Source organism: Quercus lobata, chromosome 6 (assembly GCF_001633185.2).
Source record: "Quercus lobata isolate SW786 chromosome 6, ValleyOak3.0 Primary Assembly, whole genome shotgun sequence".
NCBI classification, from domain to species: Eukaryota; Viridiplantae; Streptophyta; class Magnoliopsida; order Fagales; family Fagaceae; genus Quercus; species Quercus lobata.
Window position 1 is genome coordinate 45,931,389 of NC_044909.1, and position 27,199 is coordinate 45,958,587.

At 34.8% G+C, this 27,199-nt stretch overlaps 1 protein-coding gene and 2 long non-coding RNA genes across 5 annotated transcripts; all 3 read left to right on the forward strand.

The window, feature by feature from the left end:
* The first annotated feature begins 2,199 nt into the window (after nt 1-2,199).
* On the forward strand, nt 2,200-18,523 carry LOC115994807. 3 transcript variants are annotated; one of them, XR_004093268.1, is made up of 3 exons: nt 2,200-2,387; nt 2,503-2,557; nt 16,314-18,294. It is a non-coding gene; the product is annotated as an uncharacterized LOC115994807 (long non-coding RNA). The 3 variants fall into 3 exon arrangements; XR_004093269.1 differs by having other exon boundaries at nt 16,336-18,294; XR_004093267.1 differs by having other exon boundaries at nt 2,201-2,387; nt 2,503-3,252; nt 17,895-18,523.
* Nucleotides 3,909-10,169, forward strand: LOC115994806. The gene has a single exon (XM_031119080.1). It carries the CDS (start codon nt 8,629-8,631, stop codon nt 9,490-9,492), a length of 864 nt encoding a protein of 287 aa, XP_030974940.1. The 5' UTR covers nt 3,909-8,628; the 3' UTR covers nt 9,493-10,169.
* Nucleotides 18,524-22,314: 3,791 nt separating the features above from the next.
* LOC115994808 lies at nt 22,315-24,663 on the forward strand. The gene is made up of 2 exons (XR_004093270.1): nt 22,315-22,547; nt 22,646-24,663. It is a non-coding gene; the product is annotated as an uncharacterized LOC115994808 (long non-coding RNA).
* Nucleotides 24,664-27,199: the final 2,536 nt, after the last annotated feature.

Sequence of the window (27,199 nt, forward strand, 5' to 3'; positions counted from 1 at the left end):
AATGACCAAAAGTTAGGGCAACCTAGCTCGAGATAACTTTTTTTTTTAGAAACAAACACACACACAAGGATTACTTTTCAAATCCTTGAGACAACCAAATAGAGGTAATGGTGACCCTATCTTCACTTACCTGTAGATCAATCAACATATGATTAATTACATTTAAGAATCATAGTTGTACGGCATATAGCAAGGGGCCCATTTCCCTGGGCCCAAGAATAGTTCCTGGCTATGGGCCAACCATCTCATGGACAACCATTAAGCAGGCCCATAGCATCAACTCTCCATCTGAGAGTTCGGTGAACGGCAATACAATCTCCTTAATTAGTAGGTGCACCAATGATGTTCAGTTGTATCTCGGCAGACCAAGAGTGCCTTAGGGGACTCCGTTACTGAGCAACCTTCGGTGATGGACACCAATCCCAATGTCTTAGTTCCTGCTCCCAACGAGGCCTACTTTTATCAAGAATAATCAAATTGGGCCCCACCTGCAAGAGTGGTATCAGAAGGAAATCATGACCCAATCCATTATCCTCAAGCTATACATACATAGGAGTAAAGGGGAAAAAGGGGGGGGGGGGTTAGAGAAGTAGGGGGTAAGATTGTGTGAATAACCAAGCACACGAAAGAGTAAGAGGGAGAGAGAGAGAAATGGAAATTGGTATCTGTATAGAGCCTTTCATTGAACCCGTCTAGAAGTTACCCATTGTAGGATTCTCAAAACCCATTAAATAAGTAAATTGTGAGCTCAGATACCAGGTCTACTCTGGTGTGGGATATTGGGCACGTACAATAGTGATAGTTATAATCATTATACCTCAATTAAGTCTATCCAATCAACCATGGTAAACCCACTTCCACCATATTGCTATCGCTACCCCCAATTTATGAATTTTTTTGCCTATCTCTATTACCACCATTGTGGAAGGTTAGGTATAGTGATGATTTGTCATGCCTCATTGATGGCCTACTTCCCCTTCTCACCCACAAGCATCCCCTTAGTGGCATTGTTATAACGTTTTCCTTGCTTTCTGGATGCGTTGACTTTATTTGTTGTCACTTAGTGAAATTATTAAAGTCAAACATTGATTTCTAAAAATTAAAATCAAATTTGATTAGGTCAAATAACATAATTTTATTATTGTAGCTAAACTCAACTGATGGCCACCTTTAACTTGCGACTATCCACATGTCAATCGAATTAGGTTTTTGGGTCAAGTCGATAATCAACTTGATCAGATTATGATATGAAAAAACACTTAACTTGTTGCCAACCACGGCTATACGAGTCCTCTATAGTTATGCATGACTTGGGAATTTTGATGATTGTATCGGTTGAATTTGCCTCATACTTGATAGTGTAGACGCATCATGGCAAAGCTACCATTTCTAGTGTAGACTTGCCAGATTTGGATGAGATTTTGTGCCATTGACTCACGACCACCCCTAAACCTAGGGTTATCCAAGAGTCAATCGAAGTCAATTTTAGGGTAAAGCTGACAAACTACTTGACTATGGTGGTATGAAAACACTTAACTTGCTATCGACCATGCGTATATGGGTACTCTCTATTGTCATCACTTGGGAGTTAATATGATTGGATTAATTGAAATTGCCTAAGAATTAACGGTGCTCATGTGTCCCGGTGAAACTATCATATATGTTAGAGACTTGCTAGATTTGGTTGAGATTATGTGCCACTGTTTTTTGGAGAGAGCCACTATTCTTTGTAAATCTAGCAATATCTTTGAAGAACGGTGGTTCACACCAAATAGAGGAGGAGGAGAATGATGATAGTTTTTGGATGGATTAATTAGAGCTGATTTTTAGACGCGATCTGTCACCCAACTCAAGATTATCAAATTTCCTTAGCATAGACACGTCATTGACCTACGTCGTGATCGGATCGGATCGCATTCGGATTCGTTTGGTAGGAAAACCTCGTGTTCCACGCAAGTGGCACGACAGCGTGTTTAACAAGGTCGGCCCCAGCTCGTCAAACGTGCTTATCGACAACGCTATTGAAAATTGACCTGTATCCAGCATGGAAAATACCAACGAGTCGCGACACAACAAATACGCAAACAAAGTCGTCGACCCACATACGTGGTCGCATAATAGCCGTCCATCTCCAAAACCATATTCAATCTCACCCGTCCACTTCGTAACCGTTCTCATATATAAACGATAGGGTGTGCATCCGTAAACCATTCATACATAAAATCAAGGTTTCTCATCCAGATCTATTCTGCGTGGCTTCTCTGCCACGCGTTTTGTTCTCGAATTCAGCTTGATCGCTCTGAGAGCTACAAGTAGATGGCAGCTTCAGCAGCTTAAACCAGCTGAACCTTCAGATGTTCTGGTTTGGCTGAGAGAGCTAATTCAAGGTTTGAATTCAAATCCACCACAATCTGATGTTGATAATTAGTTGCGTGAGCCTTGGATTGCTCATCCTTCGATTAGTTTCTGATTTATAATCAGCTCTATTATTTGTTTTCTCAGATCTCTCATATATTCGCCTAGCTTTTAATGGATCCGCTATGGTTTCGATTATAAGGTTTGTTACTCTGATTATTTGTTATTACTGAAATTTATCAACCGTGGAATGTTTCCTGTTTGCTATTTTTGCGAATACAGCACGACACGGAAAGTCGTCTTGGTTTGTCTAAGATCGTTGCAGGGATTTCAAATTTATGTATCAGGCACGCATGGTGCAATCGATGAGCTGCCTTTGGATCCGGAATCAGATTTCAATTCAATTCCCAATTCGCCTAAACTGCTGGCTCTGAGGGCATACATACGACACCAATATGAGAATGACTCAATTGTTGTTGGGCTGTGTCAGTGTGTGTGATGTAAATATTTATGAATGGGAAAGCAGAGAGGGATATTGGGATTTGGAAAATAAAAATTGTAAAGGGATGTATAAGATAGGTCGGGACGAAAGGCCCGAGTTGAGAGAGGGCTAAATCGTTCTGATTGATCTTTGTCATCCGACCTTTGCCATGACGGGTGCGCTTGCTTGGCAGGTCACAAAAAAAAGCATAATAAAAAAATTGATGTGTTTTTGGTTTTGAGGGAGAGATCGCACGGGGAGTTTGCCCGGGGTCTCTCCCACTCTGGTGTGTGTTCCCTTCCCTTCCTGCTATTTCTTTTCTTATTAAGTTCGCGACTCCAATGACTACTACTACTACTACCACAGGATGAGCTTAGCAACATCAGCAATTGATTCACTACTCGCGTGGTCTTGAGGTATACTCTACTAAATTCATTCCTAGTTGCAACGACACCAGTCAATTCTTTCAACATAGGGTAGGAGTGCAGAATAATACTTTTACTATTTGCTAAGACTGGATACAAGTGCTGCAGAGGCAGTTACATCTAGTTACAATTTTTTTTTTAACATAGTTTTACTTATAAAAATAAAATTATTAGCTAGTTCTATTAAGTAAAAACTGAAATAAATTTGCATGTTGGGTTCAAATGCCATAAAAAGCTATCATCATGGAGCGGGCTATGGTTCTGAAAACTTGAAAATGAAAATAAAAATAAAAATTAATTATAGTTGAATGGAAATATTGTCATTGGCAACTTGCTATAAAAGAAGTTCATCAATTCAACAATTCTGTTTTAAGTTAGCAATGGTTTCCCGAATAATATTGGAGAATCTAATTTTGCCCAAAGAAAAGTAGTGTTGCATGTTAGTGTATCAATTGATTATTTGATCTCCGATGCCCTAAAGCATAGCAGCCGTGTTTCAATTCTTTAATGTCTGTTTATTGAGAGATATCTTGCACTGTTGTTGTTGAAGATCATGAGGATTCTTTCAAATTTATGTTGGTTTCAATAGATATATGTCTGGACAATATTGCACTATTAGTCATGCATCAACTTAAAACTATCTCTCCTTTTAAAGATGTGGTTCCTCAATGATTTAAAGATGTGGTTCCTCAATGATATGCGGAGTGCTGATGATAATGTGTTAAGGCCTAATTGGCAGCAATACCAGCAAATTAATTGAACAAATTTCAGATACAATGTGCAATGTTTACCTTGTAAAGGCTGGCTCCACCAATATTTCTTGCAAATATGTTTATTTACTCTTTATAGCAATGGAGCATGCAGTTCTTTTGCTTTGCTTGTATATCAATATATCATGGAGTCCAATATGGACTGCTTGATTGCATCTTTGTATAAACTACTTGTCATCTTGCAAGGATGACTCATTATGTACTTGGTGGCCTTCCACTGCATTTTGCTTTTGTTGGAGAGCATCAATTACTGCTGTATTTGAGTCTTTTTGTGGGCTGTGGCGAGGCTGAATGTGGAAGCAGCATGAGGTTGTATTAGATGGTGTTTTGACAGTTGCAGAAGATCCCCAAGTAAGCTCTATATGCTATTCAATGTTTGAGGTGATGATAGTATAATCTATAAATACTAGCATTTTTTAACCTTTTCATTCAGTTTTGATCTGTCATGTATACCTACAGTCATTGTTGCCGGTACGACCATTGGCAATTTGCTTTGCATCCTTTCTAATGATACAAATTCAGCAGTCTATTCATTCAACCTTCTTCAATCTATTCATTATAAAGTGACATGGTTAATTCTGGGAATACAGTTGGTTGTAGGTACTTTCAATTTCTTGGTTTTCAGTTTTGATCTATTATTATGTATCTTTTACGGCCATTATAGCACTTATATTATTGGCAATTTGTACCTTTTCTTATGGTTTATAGCAATCTTTTACAGCCATTATAGCCGTTATATAACTACTACCATTGGCAATTTGTATCTTTTACAGCCATTATAACCCTTATATGACTACCATAACATTTTTTTAATTTTATCAATTTATAATTGTAATTATGTTGAAATATAGTTATTTTGTTATAACTTATAAGCTTTTGTTGATCCATTGGTCTTTAGTTTCAATCTACTATGTATCTTTTACAGCCATTTTAGCTGTTATGACTACAGTGACATTTTTTTTTTTATCAATTTATAATTGCAGTTTTGTCGTAATCTAGTTTTTTTTGTTATAACTTATAAGCTTTTGTTGATCCACTATTCTTCCTCAGTACTTATATTTCTTACCAGTATCTTTTTTTTGTGCGAACTGTTTTTTTTTTTTTTTTTGACTGAAAGAGGTAGATGTGTGAACTGTTGAATCAGTGTTCGTTTGGGAAAAACTTATTTAGCATTTTGCTAAAAGTGTGTTTGCATACATGTACTAAAAAGCTTACAACTCTAGCCAAACAGACATGAAAGTATTAATCTCATTCTATTTTTGTGTTGACATTTCTATTTTTTGCTTCAGCACTGTTATTTAATGATTTAAAAAACAAACTATTTTAAGCTAAAGTTTGTAATTTTATTTTTTCATTGGTGCCAGTGGATGAATGTTTCACTAATAAAAAAATATGCACAAAGGCACAAGACTGAAAAGGGCAAATGGTTTCAATTAAAAAAAAAATCTATTTGAATTCAATCACTGTAAAGTAGTTTGTGATAGATGACTGAGATTTCATAAGAATCCTTTAATTTTATAAATATTTTTTATAATTAGATTTCATGAGAATGGTAGTTTGTGATAGATGATATTTTAAATTTTAAATTGGATTATTATGTTCTGTTTGTCAAGATGGAATGTAATTATACCTTGTAAAGACTTGTTTGCTACCTTTCAAGTCGCATGAAAGGCTAATGAATAAATTAGCTGCTAACATATGGCTGGTTGTTTTCTGGTTTTTTGAAGTTTTCATTTGGTGGAGTAAGGTTGGATTGGTGGTACCTTTCATTTTTTTGCTCTAGGGGAGGAAAATAGATTACAGTTTCTGTTCACAAAGCAGTCATGTAATTTTATAATTTATGGGTTAACGGAGTTTTGTATTGAGAATTCTCGTTTTGCTTATATGTAGTTGTGATGAAAGTTTGGAGGGGGAGGGGATGAATGTGGGGAGTAAGAATGGCTGTCTTTTGCAATGTATTTATTTGAAGGTGGGTTGGAGACTTGGACCAACACCATTAACATAGGTTGGTTGTCAATTATTTAATTCATACATTCAAACGAATAAAGCAGTCTGCCTCTTTATTTAATTACCTTCAGCCTTTCATATAGGTTCCTTCCCTTGGATAAAAAATTGGTCTCCCACAATTTTTTTTGGTTGGGAGTTCTTTCAAATTTATGACTTGGGAGTTAGTTGCCAATGGGGGTTTGTCTCAGTTGGTAAGGACCCACCTAGGTTCGAGTCTAGTTGCTAGTAGGAGTCCGTTGGTGGGCATCCACACGGGTTGGCCCTTGAGCTTTTAACCTTAGCGCCCTGCCTGGGGGTTGACATAACCTAGCTAACCCCTATTTTCTTTTACCCAAAAATAAAAAAATTGGAGTTAGTTACTCATAAGACACTGTGAACCCCAAAATCTAAAACATATTTGTTTTCAACACACCCTTCATTCCAAAATGCCTTCTTGCCACCACTCTCCCCATTTTACTCTCCAATTCAGTCCATGCCTTATTGATAGCATGTTTTGTGAACCGTCAGTAATTAGGACTCATGGAACTTTGAATTGAAGCGAGATGACCATGACCATTCTCCTTATCACACTTAAATAGAAAAATGCGCATATATTGGTATTGTCTTCAACATCGATTATTATTGGATTTGGGTTGAGGAGTTGACTGAAGAAGGATATTGAAGCTAACACCAGACTGAAGGAAAATAGAACAATTTTTGGCGAATTGGAGGAGATAATCCTATGGTGGGGCTCAAATTAAAACAATTATTGTGCTTAAAATTGACTAGGTTCATTTCGTTGTTGGTGGTGGTTTTTTGTTTCTGCTAAGTGTGGATTCTATGGGCTGATGGGTAGCCGTAGGTAGTGGGTAGGTATGGGTGTTGGTTGTAACTTTGTGATAGTTTTGGGTGGGAAAACACTTCAGTTGTGACTTGACTTTGAATTGCTATATTAGTGACTCTCTACAGCGGGAGATGGAACCTTGGATGTATTTTGAAAACACCTAGAGGTGAGTTAATTGTGATATAAGATTCTGACTCTTTTTTCATATTTTAAGTTCCTAAATAAAGGAATGATTAGTTTTGGAAGTAATGGTTTACCCTTTTCACCCATAGCAAATTATAAGTGCTAGGTTGTTGCAAGTTGTTATTGGTAGGTAAAAAAGTAATTTTAGTAGTATATTTTTATTCAGATCAATGACAATTATTATCTATGATTTGTTTTGAAAATGTTATTGAAGTATCACTTTCTTGGTTATTAAATAATTTAATGGGGATAAGGCTCTTTGGCTCTTCTTTCACATTTAAGTACGTAAAAAGGAATGATTTATGTTAGGAATTTATGTTTTAGCTTTTACAAAAAAAAAAACTTAGTTCAGGTAGAGTTTGATGACTGAACATGAGATGGGGTTCAATTCTTGCCTATATCCTATGGTGGAGCCAAAGCATTTTTCGGGGTCAAGCTAAATATAAAAAAGTTATTTAGTAGCTATCTACACCCAATGGCAGAGCCAAAAATATTTTTGGGGGTCAAGTTAAATATAAAAGAATTATTTAGAGCTATCTAAAACCCAAATAATTACACAAATGTATAAAACTTGTGTTAATGACTAATTCAAAAGGATTTGGGAGTTAAAAGGTCTAAATTCTAAAATTTTTGGGGGGCTAATAATTATATATATATATTTTTTATAATTTGTGCCTTTTTTTATCATTTGAAAAAAAAAATATATATATATATAAAAAGATAAGTTACTATTTAAGAATAGTTTCAGTAGCGCTCTTTCCAAAATTCTAGTTTGCTTTCGGTGGAAAGGAATTTTCAATTTCAGTATAGTTTCAGTAGCGCTCTTTCCAAAATTCTAGTTTGCTTTCGGTGGAAAAGAATTTTCAATTTCAGTAAAAGCATTTATGTTACTATTTATGAATAGTTTTAGTAGTGTCCTTCTTCCAAATTTCTAGTTTGCTTTCGGTGAAAAAGAATTTTCAATTTCAGTAAAAGCATTTATGTTACTATTTATGAATAGTTTTAGCAGTGTCCTTTCCAAGATTCTCGAATAGTAACTATTGGAACTATTTATGAATGGTAACTTTATATATAAATAACAGATAGTGAAATGCTTTTACGAAGGTGAAAACTCTTTTCCACCAAAAGCAAACGAAAATCCAGAAAAGGACACTGCTGAAACTATTCCTGAATAGTAACTTATTTATATATATATATATATATATACAAGTTATTAAAAGCATTTCACTATCTGTTATATATGGACAAGTTACTATTTATAAATAATAAAAGCATTTCAACATCTGTTATATATATAGATAAGTTACTATTCATGAATAATTCTAGTAGTGTCCTTTCTAGGATTCCCGTTTGCTTTTAGTGGAAAAATGTTTTCATCTTTTGTAAAAGCATTTAACCATCCGTAATTATCGGCAATCTGAGAAGGATCCAAAGCTCTCTCTTGTCTATTTAAGGAAGAAAAAGCTCCATTTTGAAGTAGGTCCTTAAAGAGAGCCCACTCCTCATAAATTACAAGAGTTTATTCCCTTCTTACAGAATCCCTTTGTAATCTTGTATTAGGAACATTCCTATTCTTGTAGTTAGATGGCCTCACCCACTCCTCAAAAATTAGAAGAGCTTCTCCTTGACCTAATAGAAAAGGTGGAAGACCCAGTTGTTAAGGTTCAGTACCTTACCAAGTTTCAGAAAATCTTAGTTAGAGAGACCGAAGAACCCAAACCCAAGTCCTTTAAATCTCAAGTCAACCTACAGGAAATCCTCAATAGGTTTACCAAAGTTGAGAAGGAAGTTACGGTTAGCGACCTTCAACATGAAATCAAGGAAATTAAATCTGAGGTTAGAACCCTTAAAGAAGAAGTTAGAAAACTTGGTCAAGCCCTAACCATTCTTAGGATTGATCATAACTTCCTTGATCAGAAAATGAAGCATCAGGATAATACTTCTCATCAGGGCAATGATGAGGCAGGTCCCTCGTACCAAAATCCTTTAGATGATGAAGAAGTAGAGAACATCTTTGATGAGTCAGCCAACCTTAGTCTTCAAACTAAGGACAAAACAGCTAGGATACATGACCAGTTATTTAACCTCAAGTGTCCTACCCTAAGTGACTTCAGATGGTATAAAGATGTCTTCATCACCAGAGTCATGCTCAGAGACGATTGTAACTCTCCACTTTGGAAGGAGAAGTTTATCAATGGTCTACCCAGTCTTTTCGCCTATAAGATTCTGCTAACCCTTAGCAGTCCTTCAGGAGTCATAGATTATGACAACTTGACCTATGGAGATATATCTACTGTCATCCACAGGGAATGCCAAAAGATGTGCAATGATATAGAGATTAGCAGAAAAGCCAAGTACGATGCAAGTAGCTTTTGTACCCAATATGATTTACCTCCCATAGCCCCATCAAAGAGAAAGTCTAGAAGGAGACCAAAACAACATTTCTGACTTCCTTACCGTGAATTCTTGCAAAATCACTTAACAGTCTTCCCCCAGCAGATTAGATGCAAGGTTTTTACAATACGGTTTTTTATACATGAAAACCGGGTATATAGGAAATATGAGAGAACCGCTTGAATTGACCTGAAAAGCCGGTCCAACCGTAAGACGCCGGTGAAATTTGATTTTCCGATCTGAAATTCTGGCATGGATCTGAAGTGAAAAAAAAGAAAGAGAGAAACTGATGAAGAAGATCCGAAGATGAAGCAAGAAATTTAAGGAGCACCGATTGATGGCAAGATGAGATTAAAAAGAAATTAGATGAGCGCAGTTGCAGGCGTGACTCGTGAGGAGGAAGAAGAGGGGAGGACTGTAGGAGTACTGAATCTGAACTTGAAGGCTAATGATGGATGGTACTGATCAGAGCCTTTCCGGTAGTATATTTTTGCCGATCATCCCGAATTTTCCTCTCCTCCTTCTTCTCAGCAACACTTGACCAGAAGCTAGAATAACTCCTCAGATTTTTTTTTCTTTGTTCCTTGTTTCTTGAGTGACTATAGTAATCACTTGTATTTCATGTTTTTGTTCAGTGTGCTGCACTGTTTCGCTGACAACACCACTACCCACATGACCTCGTGAAGCCCAATGAAGTAATTAGAGTGATTTGACTATTTTTAAACTTTACTCTCCGTCAGTGTTGTTACCAGCTTGTATCTTTCATCTTTTCTTTTCTTTTTTTTTTCTTTTTTTTTTTAATTTTTTAATTTTTTATAAATAATATGTCATTTTTAAAAAATTTATTTAAGGTGCGTGGTTGCCTTTAAATTCATTGAAAAGTCACACCTTGCAGACTTAACCAACCATAGGATTTAGGTCCTAATTAATCTCAGAGGCTACAAACACTAAACAACAGGCTTGTTCAAATTAAGAGAATAATAGGGAATTTTAGTACCATAGAATATTCTACTGATGTTTAAAAGTGAAGTTATTGCTTGACAATTTTATAACAAAAATCCCCCCTTGGTTATACGAGTCCTAGCAATATGTTCTTATTTCGAAAACTAGGGGCCTATTTGGCACTGTTGTTAAACTATAGTTTCCCGTGTTTAAATATCATAACACGTATTTTTCACACCATTTTTTCACCCCACGTGTATTTTCACGACATTTAAATTAATAACAATACTAAAAAGCTCTTATCAAATGGCCCTAAAAGTCTGTAATAATTGTGTTGAAAATTCCCATGTTTTTCCCCATCTGTGGCCTGTTGATTAGTCTACTAAAAAAAGCTTATGAATCTTGAACCTTTAATAGAGTAATGGTGCCAATTTTATGCCAATGAAATTTAGAGGGGTGAGAGGTCCAAGCCCCTCTCTTAAAATAAATTGAGTTCAATCAAAGAATGAAGAATGTAAGGCAGTCAGAGAGAGCAAAAATCAAAAGAACCAATGAAACCATTTGACAGGCCCGGCCCATCTTTCCAAATTGTCAATCAATCCATGGACAAAGCCGGCCCATCTCTTCAAGGCGTGAGCCACCCCCATAGACAAAGCCGGGTCTTCTTTCCAAAGTGTGAGCCACCTGCCTAACTAACACCTCAAATTAAATTCAAAATATTTTCCAAACTGTTTTTAGAAATTTTTTTAGTTGTTATGAGAAGTTGTTCTCCAAAATAGTGTCCTAAAGTCCGTTTGGTAAAATAAGAGAGGGAGGGAGAGAAAATTATTGGAGTGTTTGGTCTGGTGGATTTGTGGAAAGAAAATTGGTAGGTTTCGGGTATTGGTTTTTTTTTTTTTTTTTTGAATTCACCAATTTTTTTTCCCCTTAAAGTGAGGAGAAAATAAGAAAGAAAATATGGAGCTCTGCTCACAGGGGTACTTGGTACTGTTGTTTAAACAACAGTTTTTAGTATTTTTAAATACTGAAACATGTATTTCTATAATACTTTTTAACCTATATGTATTTCCAAAACACTTAAACATTTATGTACGTTTGGTACATTGAATGAGAATTACGATAGAAATTGTAATCTTTATTACTAGGAATAAAATGTGTTGTAATGTAATAACTAAACATATTCATTAGTTTGGCTGTGAGTTATAACATTAGAATGAAATTTAACATTTATTTTTGAAAATTTCTTACTCATACAATTATATTTCCTTAAAAATTGTTATTTTTAAATTTAAGAGAGATATGTGTTATTTTTTATGATTTTTTATTTTTATAATTGTTAGATGCATATGGAAAGTTTGTTTACTTGGAAATATATTAAATTTTGAAATTATTGTACTTACTAAGGAATATCTAATACAACCTTTTAAAAAATAATAGTTATTCCTCATTTTGAAGAATAACTATTCATAAGTAATGATTATTCATTGTAATAAAAAATGACCAAATTAAAGAATAACCAAACCATAGAAATAACTATTACATTACAGTGTCTATTACAGTCTACCAAACATGCTCTTAGTATCTTATTAAACATGCCCTTAGTATCTTACCAAACATGCAACTGTGCAAACGTCCAGCTGTGCAAATTTTGGTTTTATCTTCTCTTTCATATATTTTGTCTTTAGTCTTTTTCAGCATTATCTTGCTTCCCTTTCCTTTTTTGCATGGTTTTCAGAACCAGACCGGATCGGGAACCGAGATGAAAATCGGTTTTTTAAGCCTAAAGAATCGGATTTTTTGTTAATTTCGTGAATCGCTAAAACCGAGGTTGGACCGCACGAATCGGTGAGAACCGTGTGGTCCAACCCCTTAGCAATTTTTTTTTTTATAAAAAAAAAAAAAAAAAAAAAACCAACTTAACACAAATTTATTCTACTTAATTAAATTATCCATCTCTTATAAGGAATAAATTTTAATTAAAATCTTTTAAAGATATTCAACTTTATTTCAAAAATTAATCATAAATTTTAATGTTTTCATGGTTATTATTTTATTTTATTAACTTTTTTATTTAATTATTAAATATATACTTGAAAATCATTAAATTTCACTCACATATATAGATATATTGTCAATTTTGCTAGTTTTATAAATTTAATATGTATATTTAGGCTTTAATTAATTATTAAATTAATTATGACGTCATCACGGTTTAATTCGGTTCGACCTTAAAAACCTTGAATCTCTCCCTTTTACGGTTCAATGAACGGTCCGGGTCTGAAAATCTTGCTTTTTTTACCTTTTTCAATGTTGTCTGGGTCTCAGTCTTAAATTTTTTTTTTTTTTTTTTGGTGTTCATTCGTTTCTTTCATTACTAGTTTCGCACAGGGGAGGGTTTTTTTTTTTTTTTTAGTTTGGGCTCTTGAATTTTTTTTTTTTTTGCGCTATTTTTCTTCAATAAAAATAAAGTATTCATTCATACACAATTTTTTTTTTTAAATAAAAATATAATGTGTAACCCTTTTTTTTTTTTTTTTTATCTATTATGAATATGATTTATACAAACTCTATTTTCTATATTTTTATTTCTCTTCTCGACTAAATAAAAAAAAATTTCATCTCTCCACTTTTCCACCCTCTAACAAAACATAAAAGGAGATCAAAATATCTTCTATTTTCCCACTTTTTTTTATCTTCTCTCCATTTTTTATCATCCCATTTTTCTATCCTTTCAACCAAATGAACCCTTAAGTGTTTCCTCACCCTAAAAAGTTTATTGGTGCTTTTTTTTTTTTTTCTAACTAATTTTTCTTTTAAATAAATGTAACGACAGAAAATTAGGGCAACCTAGCTCAAGATAACTTTTTTTTGAGAAACAAACACACACACAAGAGTTACTTTTCAAATCATTGAGACAACCAAATAGAGGTAGTGTTGATCCCGTCTCCACTTACCTATAGATCAATCAACATATGATTAATTACATTTAAGAATCATAGTTGTACGGCATACGGCGAGGGGCCCATTTCCCGGGGCTCAAACTTGAATGGGCCCATGAATAGTTCCTGGCTATAGGCCCACCATCTCATGGACAACCATTAAGCGGGCTGATAGCATCAACTCCCCATCTGAGAATTTGGTGAACGGCAATACGGTCTCCTTAATCAATAGGTGCACCAATGATGTTTGATTATATCTCAGCAGACCGGGAGTGCCTTAGGGGACTTCGTTGCGAAGCAACCTTCGGCGACAGACACCAATCCCAACATCTTAGTTCCTGTTCCCAACGAGGCCTATTTTTGTTAGGAATAAACAAATTAGGCTCCACCCATACAAATGGTATCAGAAGGCAATCATGACCCAATCCATTATCCTTAAGCTATAAATACATAGGAGTAAAGGGGAAAATGGGGGGTTAGAGAAGGAAGGGGTAAGATTGTGTGAATAACCGAGCACACGAAAGAGTAAGAGGGAGAGAGAGAGAGAGCTTTGGAAGAGAGAGAGGGAGAGAAAGAGAGAAAGGGAAATTGGTATCTGTGTAAAGTCTTTCATTGAACTCGTTAAGGAGTCACCCATTGTAGGATACTCAAAACCCACTAAATAAGTAAATTGTGAGCCCAGATACCAGGCCCAGTCTAGTGTGGGACATTGGGCACGTACAATAGTGATAGTTATAATCATTATACCACAATTAAGTTTATCCAATCAGGCATGGCAAACCCACTTCCACCATATTGCTATCGCTACCCCCAAGTTTATGAATTTTTTTGCCTATCTCTATGACCACCATTGTAGAAGGTTAGGTATAGTGATGATTTGTCATGCCTCATTGATGGCCTACTTCCCCTTCTAACCCACGAGCATCCCCTTAATGGCATTGTCATAACGTTTTCCTTGCTTTTTGGATGCGTTGACTTTATTTGTTGTCACTTAGTGAAATTATTAAAGTCAAACATTGATTTCTAAAAATTAAAATAAAATTTTATTAGGTCAAATAACATAATTTTATTATTGTAGCTAAACTCAACTCATGGCCACCTTTAACTTGTGACTGTCCACATGTCAATCAAATTAGGTTTTTGGGTCAGGTCGATAATCGACTTGATCAGATTATGATATGAAAAAACACATAACTTGTTGCCAACCACGACTATATGAGTCCTCCATGGTTATGCATGACTTGGGAATTTTGATGATTGTATCAGTTGAATTTGCCTCATACTTGATAGTGTAGACGCATCATGGCAAAGCTACCATTTCTAGTGTAGAGTTGCCAGATTTGGATGAGATTTTGTGCCATTGACTCACAACCACCTCTAAACCTAGGGCTATCCATGAGTCAATCAAAGTCAATTTTAGGGTAAAGCTGACAAACTACTTGACCATGGTGGTATGAAAACACTTAACTTGCTATCGACCATGCATATAATGGTACTCTATTGTCATCACTTAGGAGTTAATATGATTGGATTAATTGATATTGCTTAAGAATTAACGGTGTTGGTGTGTCCCGGTGAAACTATTAGAGATTTGCTAGATTTGGTTGAGATTATGTTCCATCGCTTTCAGGCTTCTTATCGCTTTCCCATCAGTAGCAGTTTTGTCTTGCGTCCCTACCGATAGTAACTGATCAACCTACTGTTGGAGTTCAAGAGCATATCTTTTTCCATTATTGGTATCTTTCTATCTCGGAGTGCACTAAGGCATCAATCTGAATTCCAAGCCCTATCGCTTGGGAATAAATGCTTCTCTAGTTGCTTGCTGGAAAAAAACGAAGCCTTACAAATTTGAAATGCATCCCTCCAAGCGGATAAAGGCTTAAACCTATTCATCTATCCTATCCCTCGCTTTACTCTTCCCGGAAAAGGTTATCGTTCCCATGAATCTTGATCCGCCTCCTGGTTTGGAGAGAGCCACTCTTCTTTGTAAATCTAGCAAGATCTTTGAAGAATGGTGGTTCACACCAAATACAGGAGGAGGGGAATGATAATACCTTTTGGATGGATTGATTGGAGTTGATTTTTAGACGTGATCTGTCACCCACTCAAGATTATCAAATTTCCTTAGCATAGACACGTCATTGACCTACTTCGTCATTGGATCGGATCACCAGATCGGATCGGATCGCATTCGGATTCGTTTGGTAGGAAAACCTCGTGTCCCACGCAGGTGGCACGACAGCGTGTTTAACAAGGTCGGCCCAGCCCGTCAAACGTGCTTATCGACAACGCTATAGAAAATTGACCTGTAGCCAGCATGGAAAATACCCACGAGTCGCGACACCAACAAATACGCAAACAAAGTCGTCGACCCACATACGTGGTCGCATAGTAGCCGTCCATCTCCAAAACCATATTCAATCTCACCCGTCCACTTTGTAACCGTTCTCATATATAAACGATAGGGTGTGCATCCCTAAACCATTCATACATTGAATCTGAAAGGCCTCTCTCGCCTACTTTCCTCTCTTCCTTCTGCGATGTTTCTCATCCAGATCAACTCTGCGTGGCTTCTCTGCCACGCGTTTTGTTCTCGAATTCAGCTTGATCGCTCTGAGAGCTACAAGTAGATGGCCGCTTCAGCAGCTTAAACCAGCTGAACCTTCAGATGTTCTGGTTTGGCTGAAAGAGCTAATTCAAGGTTTGAATTCAAATCCACCACAATCTGATGTTGATAATTAGTTGCGTGAGCCTTGGATTGCTCATCCTTCGATTAGTTTCTGATTTATAATCAGCTCTATTATTTGTTTTCTCAGATCTCTCATATATTCGCCCAGCTTTTAATGGATCCGCTATGGTTTCGATTATAAGGTTTGTTACTCTGATTATCTACTATTACTGAAATTTATCAACCGTGGAATGTTTTCTGTTTGCTATTTTTGCGAATACAGCACGACACGGAAAGTTGCCGTGGTTTGTCTAAGATCGTTGCAGGGATTTCAAATTTATGTATCAGGCACGCATGGCGCAATCGATGAGCTTCCTTTGGATCCGGAATCAGATTTCAATTCAATTCCCAATTCGCCTAAACTGCTGGCTCTGAGGGCATACATACGACACCAATATGAGAATGACTCAATTGTTGTTGGGCTGTGTCAGTGTGTGTGATGTAAATATTTATGAATGGGAAAGCAGAGAGGGATATTGGGATTTGGAAAATAAAAATTGTAAAGGGATGTATAAGATAGGTCGGGACGAAAGGCCCGAGTTGAGAGAGGGCTAAATCGTTCTGATTGATCTTTGTCATCCGACCTTTGCCATGACGGGTGCGCTTGCTTGGCAGGTCACAAAAAAAAGCATAATAAAAAAATTGATGTGTTTTTGGTTTTGAGGGAGAGATCGCACGGGAAGTTTGCCCGGGGTCTCTCCCACTGTGGCGTGTGTTCCCTTCCCTTCCTGCTATTTCTTTTCTTATTAAGTTCGCGACTCCAATGACTACTACTACTACTACCACAGGATGAGCTTAGCAACATCAGCAATTGATTCACTACTCGCGTGGCCTTGAGGTATACTTTACTAAATTCATTCCTAGTTGCAACGACACCAGTCAATTCTTTCAACATAGGGTAGGAGTGCAGAATAATACTTTTACTATTTGCTTAGACTGGATACAAGTGCTGCAGAGACGGTTACATTTAGTTACACTTTTTTTAACATAGTTTTACTTATAAAAATAAAATTATTAGTTAGTTCTATTAAGTAAAAACTGAAATAAATTTGCATGTTGGGTTCAAATGCCATAAAAAGCAATCATAATGGAGCGGGCACCATAGGTATCGTAGGTATAGGTTGATGCATGTCGGTTTATCTGAAAAGTTGGAAATGAAAATAAGAATAAATAATAAGAATTAATATTTATTGGAAATATTGTCATTCGCAATTTGTTTTAAAAGAAGTTCATCACTTCAACAATTGTGTTTTATGTTCTGAGTTTTTTTTTTGTCTTACCTCAAAGTTAGCAATGATTTCCCTAATAATATTGGAGAATTTAATTTTTCCCAAAGAAAAGTAGTGTTACATGTTAGTGTATCAATTGATTATTTGATCTCCAATGCCCTAAAGCATAGCAGCCGTGTTTCAATTCTTTAATGACTGTTTATTGAGAGATATCTTGCACTGTTGTTGTTGAAGATCACGAGGATTCTTTCAAATTTATGTTGGTTTCGATAGATATATGTTTGGACAATATTGCACTATCAGTCATGCATCAACTTAAAACTATTTCTCTCCTTTTAAAGATGTGGTTCCTCAATGATATGCGGAGTACTGGTGATAATGTGTTAAGGCCTAATTGGCAGCAATACCAGCAAATTAATTGAACAAATTTCAGATACAATGTGCAATGTTTACCTTGTAAAGGCTGGCTCCACCAATATTTCTTGCAAATATGTTTATTTACTCTTTATAGCAATGGAGCATGCAGTTCTTTTTCTTTGCTTGTATATCAATATATCATGGAGTCCAATATGGACTGCTTGATTGCATCTTTGTATAAACTACTTGTCATCTTGCAAGGATGACTCATTATGTACTTGGTGGCCTTCCACTGCATTTTGCTATTGTTGGAGAGCATCAATTATACTGCTGTATTTGAGGCTTTTTGTGGGCTGTGGCGAGGCTGAATGTGGAAGCAGCATGAGGTTGTATTAGATGGTGTTTTGACAGTTGCAGAAGATCCCCAAGTAAGCTCTATATGCTATTCAATGTTTGAGGTGATGATAGTCTAATCTATAAATACTAGCATTTTTTAACCTTTTCATTCAGTTTTGATCTGTCATGTATACCAACAGTCATTGTAGCCGGTACGACCATTGGCAATTTGCTTTGCATCCTTTCTAATAATACAAGTTCAGCAGTCTATTCATTCACCTTCTTCAATCTATTCATTATAAAGTGACATGGTTAATTCTGGGAATACAGTTGGTTGTAGGTACTTTCAATTTCTTGGTCTTCAGTTTTGATCTATTATTATGTATCTTTTACGGCCATTATAGCACGTATATTATTGGCAATTTGTATCTTTTCTTATGGTTTAGAGTAATCTTTTACGGCCATTATAGCTGTTATATAGCAACTACCATTGGCAATTTGTATCTTTTACAGCCATTATAACCCTTATATGACTACCATAACTTTTTTTTTAATTTTTTTTGTCAATTTGTAATTGTAATTATGTTGAAATCTTGTTATTTTTTTTATAACTTATGTTGATCCATTGGTCTTTAGTTTCAATCTATTACGTATCTTTTACAGCCATTTTAGCTGTTATAACTACTGTGACATTTTTTTTTATTATCAATTTATAATTGCAGTTTTGTTGTAATCTAGTTTTTTTGTTAGAACTTATAAGCTTTTGTTGATCCGCTATTCTTCCTCAGTACTTATATTTCTTACCAGTTATCTTTTTCTTGTGCGAACTGTTGAATCAGTGTTCGTTTGGGAAAAACTTATTTAGCGCTTTGCTGAAAGTGTGTTTGGGAAAAACTTATTTAGTGCTTTGCTGAAAGTGTGTTTGCATACATGTACTAAAAAGCTTATAACTCTAGCCAAACAGACATGAAAGTATTAATCTCATTCTATTTTTGTGTTTACATTTTTATTTTTTGCTTCAGCACTGTTATTTAATGATTTAAAAAACAAACTATTTTAAGCTAAAGTTTGTATTTTTACTTTTTCATTGGTGCCTAATAAAAAAATATGCACAAAGGCACAAGACTGAAAAGGGCAAATGGTTTCAATTAAAAAAAAAATCTATTTGAATTCAATCATTGTGCGTGTGTTTGGGAATAAATTATAAATTAAAATTATTTCACTATTCAACTTATTTTTGCTGCTATTTATGGGCCTCACTGCATTTTTTGACAAAATTTATAAGCTCCACTTTACTATTTTAACTAACTTTATTTTATTTATAGTACTTGTACCTTCAGCAATAATTTTTTAGTTTCAGCAAAATAAGCGGTATCTAAGCACACCCTGTAAAGCAGTTTGTGACAGATAATTGAGATTTCATAAGAATCTTTTAATTTTATAAATATTTTTTATAATTGAGATTTCATGAGAATGGTAGTTTGTGATAGATGATATTTTTAATTTTAAATCGGATTATTATGTTCTGTTTGTCAAGATGGAATGTAATTATACCTTGTAAAGACTTGTTTGCTAGCTTTCAAGAAGCATGAAAGGCTGAGCTGCTAACATATGGCTGGTTGTTTTCTGGTTTTTTGAAGTTTTCATTTGGTGGAGTAAGGTTGGATTGGTGGTACCTTTCATTTTTTTGCTCCAGGGGAGGAAAATAGATTACAGTTTCTGGTCAAAGCAGTCATGTAATTATATAATTTATGGGTTAACAGAGTTTTGTTTTGAGAATTCTCATTTTGCTTATATGTAGTTGTGATGAAAGTTTGGAGGGGGAGGGGATGAATGTGGGGAGTAAGAATGGCTGTCTTTTGCTATGTATTTATTTTAAGGTGGGTTGGAGACTTGGACCAACACCATTAACATAGGTTGGTTGTCAATTATTTAATTCATACATTCAAACTAATAAAGCAGTCTGCCTCTTTATTTAATTACCTTCAGCCTTTCATATATGTTCCTTCCCTTGGATAAAAAATTGGTCTGCCAAAATTTTTTTTGGTTGGGAGTTCTTTCAAATTTGCTCAGTTGGTAAGGACCCACTTAGGTTGGAGTTTAGTTGCCAGCAGGAGTTTGTTGGTGGGCATCCACACGGGTTGGTTCTTGGGCTTTAACCTTAGCGCCTTGCCTTGGGGTTTGGCATAACCCCGTATTTTCTTTTACCAAAAAAAAGGAAAAAAAACATGGATTTAGTTACTCATAAGACACTGTGAACCCCAAAATCTAGAACATATTTGTTTTCAACACACCCGTCATTCCAAAATGCCTTCTTGCCACCACTCTCCCCATTTTATTCTTTCCAATTCAGTCCATTCCTTCTTGATAGCCTGTTTTGTGATCCGTCAGTAATTAGAACTCATGGAACTTTAGAATTGAAGCGCCATGACCATGACCATTCTCCCTATCACGCTTAAATAGAAAAATACACATATATTGGTATTGTCTTCATCATCGATTATTATTGGATTTGGGTTGAGGAGTTGACTGAAGAAGGATCCTAAAGCTAACACCAGACCGAAGGAAAATAAAACAATTTCTGGCGAATTGGAGGAGATAAATCCTATGGTGGGGCTCATTAAATCACTTATTGTGCTTAAAATTGACTAGGTTCATTTTGTTGTTGGTGTTGGTTTTTGGTTTCGGCTAAGTGTGGATTCTATGGGCTGATGAGTAGCCGTAGGTATTGGGTAGGTTTGGGTGTTGGTTGTAATTTTGTGATAGTTTTGGGTGGGAAAACACTTCAGTTGAGGCTTGACTTTGAATTGCTATATTTGGGTCTTATAACGGGAGAGGGAACCTTGGATGTATCTTTTGAAAACGCCTAGAGGTGAGTTAATTGTGATATAAGATTCTGACTTTTATTTCACTCTTTAAGTTCCTAAACAAAGGAAATGGTTAGTTTTGGAATTAATGGCCGAGCCTTTTCACTCATCGCAAATTATAAGTGTTAGGTTGTTGCGAATTGTTATTGGTTTTAGTATTACACTTATATTTAGACCAATGACAATTATCACCTATGCTTTGTTTCGAAAATATTATTGAAGAATTACCTTTTTGGTTATTAAATAATTTAATGGTGAATAAGGCTCTTTGGCTCTATTTTCACATATAAGTGCGCAAAGAGGAATGATTTATGTTAGGAATTTATGTTTTAGCTTTTACACATTATATATATATATATATATATATGTATATACTTTTTTTTATTTTTTTTATTTTTAACTGGTAGAGTTTGATGACTGAACATGAGATTGGAAGTTCAATTCTTGCTTATACCTTATGGTGGAGCCAAAACATTTTTCCGGGAGTCAAGCTAAATATAAAAAAGTTATTTAGCAGCTATTTACATCCAATGGCGGAGCCAAAAATATTTTTGGGGGTCAAGTTACCTATAAAAAAGTTATTTAGGAGCTATCTAAAACCCTAATAATTACACAATGTATAAAACTTGTATTTAGGACTAGTTCAAAAGAATTGGGGAGTTGAAAGGTCTAAATTCTAAAAATTTTGGGGGCTCATAATTATATTTTTCTATAATTTGTGCTTTTTTATCATTTTTTTTTTTGATAAACATTGCTTTTTTATCATTTGAATACGATATATATATAAATAAAAAGAGAGAGAGAGAAGATACTATTTATGAATAGTTTTAATGTCCTTTCCAATACTCTTGTTTGCTTTTGGTGGAAAAAGCATTTTACCATGCGGTGAGACAAGTTATGAATAGTTTGCCGACAGGAATCTTAGAAAGGGCATTGCTGTCTTATGATAAAAAATTATTAACAAAAGTTATGAAATTCTTTTAAAAAATAGTTGATTAATTTTATTTTATTTTATTTTATAGGCCTTAACTATTTATTTTTGAAAACTTTTATATTTGAAAAGCCTATTAAATTTTTTTATTTATTTTCTCAAGTAAAAAAAAAGATTCTTTAAATGGTTTTTAACGACATATATTAGAAACCTTATTTTATTTATTTTGATTATTATTATTATTTTTTTTTGCTAAACATTTATTTAGATAGATTTGATGACAGATAAAGATAGAGCTGGTGCGGGCTTTATCTGGCGGGCCCAGGGGATGGAGTGCCGTGTTTCACGAGGTTAGTTGTCAATTTTGGAATAAATTTCCACATTGCGTAGGAACAACGCACATTGACGTGTTAACGTACACCACCTAACTTTGAATTGAATGGTAGCCAGCTCATAGCTCCTTGTCATGTGCAAGTAGTTGTCGATATTATCTATAATATCCACCGACCGCACAGCATCACGAAAAGTAAGGCGATGCTTTTCCCACGTATCGTCTATTATAGCCGTTGCTCTCCTTTAAAGTCATTCATCTCAACCGTCCATCCTTCAATCCCCATCTATAAAGCTAGGTTTCTCCTCTCATTCTTCCTCTCATCCCAGCCTCCCTCTCTCTTTCATTTCTATAGCTTGTTGTTTCTTCCGCCTCTAGATTCTTCATTTCATTTCGATCTGCAAAAGCCGTTGCTTCCTCCGCCTTGCAGATTTCTATAAAGCTGTAAGGTAAGTTTTTCTCTATGATTCTTCGCTCTCACATCATCTGTAGATCTATTCGTTTCTGAGCTATGAAGCTTAATTCATGTTCGATTCGATTCTTCTAGCCTTTTTTAATCACCGGAGACCTGCGATTACGACCGAGTGCCATGGGATTCACGGACTGCTCGAGGAGAAGAAGCTCATCCATGGCTGGCTGTTCGTTCCTTACCAGATCTACACAACCGGCTGAGATCTAGAGGCTAATCAATCCACTCTATGGAGCATATGATACTGAACTCTATACTCCTTGTATGCGATGATGATGATGGTTAAGCAAGGCTTTGTGATGTAGTAATCGCTAAGTGGAAAGTCCCTATACTGTGTGTAAGTAATCAGGGAAGGCCTAATTTCAGGGGGCCTTAGTCTCTGATTGATCGGTAGATTTATTATTGTTTCGACCTTTGCCATGACAGGTGCGCTTGCATGGCAGGTCAACCCATCTCTTAATAAAAATTTTGATTTTTGTGTTATGAGAGAGGGATCGCACGGGGATTTGCCCGGGGTCTCTCTCTCTCTCTGTGGTGCGCTGAGTCTTTATTGTTTTTTATTCTGCTCTTCAAATTTTCCATCCATCTTGATCCTGCATATCTGAACATGATACACAGACTATCCGAGCGATAACACCGTCTTGATCTTCATCGGGCTGGCTTAACCTGCCAGGTTTAAAGGTACACTACTTTTACACAGACTATTCCTTCCTTCAATTTCGCATGCTTCTTTATTCCAAGTTTCCACTGACAAATACTATTACGTTATCTTTACTTAATATGAAAAAAATGGAAATAAGTAGATTTGTTCTATCAAAAACTGAAGCTATCAAAACTGAAGCATACTCTATGAACCTATCAGGGTCTCTGTAATTTATGCTGAATGGCCAGAAATATGTATGTTTAATTATTAAAAGGAGTTACCATTTTCTTTAGACGGCCCTTTGGGTCCAGCACCAAAATTTCAAATTGATTTCAATTTGATTATTTGTGGTTGTATATACTTTTGAACAGTTAAAAGGAACTGCCATATTCTATGAAGTGCTTTTGGGTCCAGCACGAAAACTTGAATATGTATGAATATTAGCGGAGGTATCTATTTTTAAACAGTAGAAAGTCAATTCGTTCTATTAAGGGCTTTGTTTTCAGCGCTAAAACTTATCATAATTGTCCGTGGAAGCCCTTACACCATTTATGCCCAGAAATGGTCCGTCCAAGCCATTTGCACTGCCTTTTTTACTTAGTAATGTTTGATTTAGTGTCAAATAGCAGTTAATTTTATAATACCAGAGTTGGATTCAATTGTTGTGTTGTTTCAAGTGGTAGACGATAATGTTAATTTTGATTGAAAAATTCATTGCTGCAAAGTAGGCAATGGCCTGTAATTAATCTGTTATTTGGAAATGTTTGTTGTTCCATTATTTGCACAATTCTTCACTTTTTATTTTTACTGTAGATTCAAATCAGTTTGATTGTGCAAACAGACAAGTTTGTGTATTTGTGGTGGTTTTAGTGAGATGTACCCGGTATGTTATTAACTGGGATGGCAATAGAAATGGATTAGGCGCTATTCTCTAGGACTTGTGCCCAAGTTTTATTCTTAGCTTAGGTAATCAAGGTATGTTGGGGTGGGTGGTTTCTTCATTTGGTTGATCAAGACATTGCAGCACACGCCCCTCTGCTATTTGGAGAGGAAAAGCGTTTACAGGCGGTTCATTTGGCATTTCTGGTTGCAGAAGGGTTTACTGAAGATCCATATCCAGTTATCTGAGGTGACTCAATTGTGATTAATGATCAAATTATTTCATTTATTCGTTTTGTGTGTTCATGCTCTATTTTTTCTTCATTACCATGTACTTAATAAGCTAAACAATAGTATTATAGCTGATGTCGTTTATTTTTCTTCCTCTAATAGTTTTTACACATCTTGCATTGTTGAAATATCTCAATATCCCTGTATTTTGTATATTTGTGTGGATGTAGTTCAGGAACATCCAAGTTAATTTCCCCCCCACCCCTGTGGTTTTAGGATTGTATACACATTCTTGTACTACTAAAGTTACAGTAAGTTTGAAAAGCAATGATAGTTGAAAACATATCTATATATACTGAAACGTATAGAAAGTTGACCTGATTTGTTATGGGTATTATTGATGTTAAATAGAACATAACATAATCAAATCAATAAAATAAAGCTGGTATGTTTTTTTTTTTATAAAGAAACTACATTAATTTTCACCTGCATAAAATGTTAAGCACTTAGATCCGTTCAAACCAACTCTTTAACTGTAAAATGTCTTCTTCTAGGTGGAATGATAGTTTTGGCGATGGTTATGGAGGAGACCAGTGATTTGAAATGTTATATATTATATTTATATATATATATATATATCTATTTCAAAACTAACCATTATAGTAAAATTTTTAAACGTGGCCAGTATTCTTCCTGCTATTTGCTGGAAGAAGTATTTGCAGGTCCTGGTCACGGGATTTGCAAGTGCTACGCACTAATGTTTTCAGCAAATTTAACTTTAAATTTGGGTTGTATGGTATTATTCATATTTAAAAATTATTTTTTTTACAATGTTTTCAGCAATAATCTGTTTTTAAACAGACTTTCAATGAAATGTTTGGATGAAACAGTTTTAGAAAGGAAGAAGAGTACTAAATGTGGGTAATATTAAGGCCTGTTTAGTACATCTAATTAAACATAGTTTTCAGCTTTTAATTAATATTATATGTATTTATATATATTTTTTTATCAGAATGTAATTTTAAACATGTTTTCAAACATATGATCTCAGTTTTTAAGTGTATGTACTAAACACAACCTAAATCTCATCTCATGTTTCAAGCAGTATTTCTCACATGAATTCTGTTTTTTATGATAAATCAGACTCTTAGGTATATTTTCTAGTATGTTAACTACTAAATTTAAATATTTGAAAAATAAATGGTTTTTGATTCTGAAATGGAATCAAGGATAATTTTGTAGGCTACACAATTAAACAGATAATTGTCAGACTTTGGCCTCTAAAAAAATGTACCACAAAATCAATTAATTGGTATATTTGAAGCTAAACAAAACTCAGCTAAATTTTGAGGTTTATTAATTCCTGTACATTTTGATAATTCTGAATCAAAAGATTTTAATCTCTTTTTCTCATATCATTATTTATTAAAGGTTTTAGGATTGACTTGTAAAAAACCTCAAGTAGTTTGTGACCATTATATTTTGTAATATTAAATTTATGACATAAATTTTAAACTTTATGGTTTTAATCCATTGTTATTTGTACAAACTGGAAGTACCATTGGAGAAACTGATATTCTAACTTCTTGTTAGTTTTTAAAGGGTACTTTTAGAAATATTGTTACCTCAAATGTGCGGCTAAGTGCGCAAGATCCTAATTAATCTGTTTATGGGATACTGTTTAAATCTGAAGTCTCTAGGGCGAAATTGGTTAAATTATAATGCAGAGTTAGGTAAATTTTAAAATTTTTTTTTATGTTGGGCAAGGGCGCATTTCCTGTTTACCTATTTGTATTAAAGAAAAAGGGATATTTTCTTTTACTTGGTAACGGTAATGGTAATTGGGTATTTAAGATTTTAAAGGAGGCATTAATGAAAGAAGTGGGTGATATGATGGTATTCAGTCAAATATTTTCTAGATCTGTAGCTCAAAATGGTAGAGCGCTCAGCCACTGGCTCCGAGCAGATGGTGGTTCGAGTCCACCCGGATCTGCTGTATAAAGAAACATTGTAAAATGTAGCTCAGTTTATGTCGTTTTTCTTTTTCATCCGTTTTAAAAACGTATTAGGAACTCCCTTGAAAACGTACGACTTTTTTATTTGTTGTTCTGTATAATTATATTGTGCCAAAGAAAGTCTTATACATTTCTCGTTAAAGATGAGTTGATTAATGTGATCAATAATTTTTTTTTTAAAACATGATCAAATATTATTTAAAAAAATATTAGAATAATTAAGTTTTTATAATTAGTGAATTTATTTTTTAAAATCGTAAAGTCTTGTGAACGAGTAACTCCTTTTATAATAAAAAATTATTATGATTTTAAGAATTCTATAGTAACATTACAAAAATGTTGCATTGGGATTCTAAAGCAAATGGAATGTTGTCGGATTATAAATTTAAATTGAATTTTGGTATCTGTATTTATTTTTTTTTTTTTTTACCTTATTTGCTGAAAGGTGAGAAAAAAAGGATTCTAAAGCAAATAAGTTGCCTTATTTTCAACGAAGCTAATTTATTTGCTTATTTACTATAAAGAGAGATTAAAGAAAAAAAAAAATTCTGAGCAAAATAAGCTAACTGGTCATTATTAACATTATGAGGGGGAATGGGAATTTCAATTTGTTTCTTCGTTCATGAGGCATTTCAAATTAAATGCTCAGCTTGTATACGATTACATGTGACCCCGCCATCTTGAGCGGCAACTCAGAATCATTGAAGACTGGTTTGAACTTTGAAACTTTGTCAATTGCCATTGAGGAGGGGGAGGAGGAGGACGAAATATATGTGAAAGCTTTTGGAAGGAGGGCTTTATTGTCGTGTTTTTAGGGTATACATTAGTAAACTATTTTAGAAAATTTTTTATGAAAAAATTATT

Excerpts from the sequence above, each read along its gene's own strand:
- LOC115994806 (XM_031119080.1), top strand. The coding sequence starts at position 8,629 with ATGGCCTCACCCACTCCTCAAAAATTAGAAGAGCTTCTCCTTGACCTA.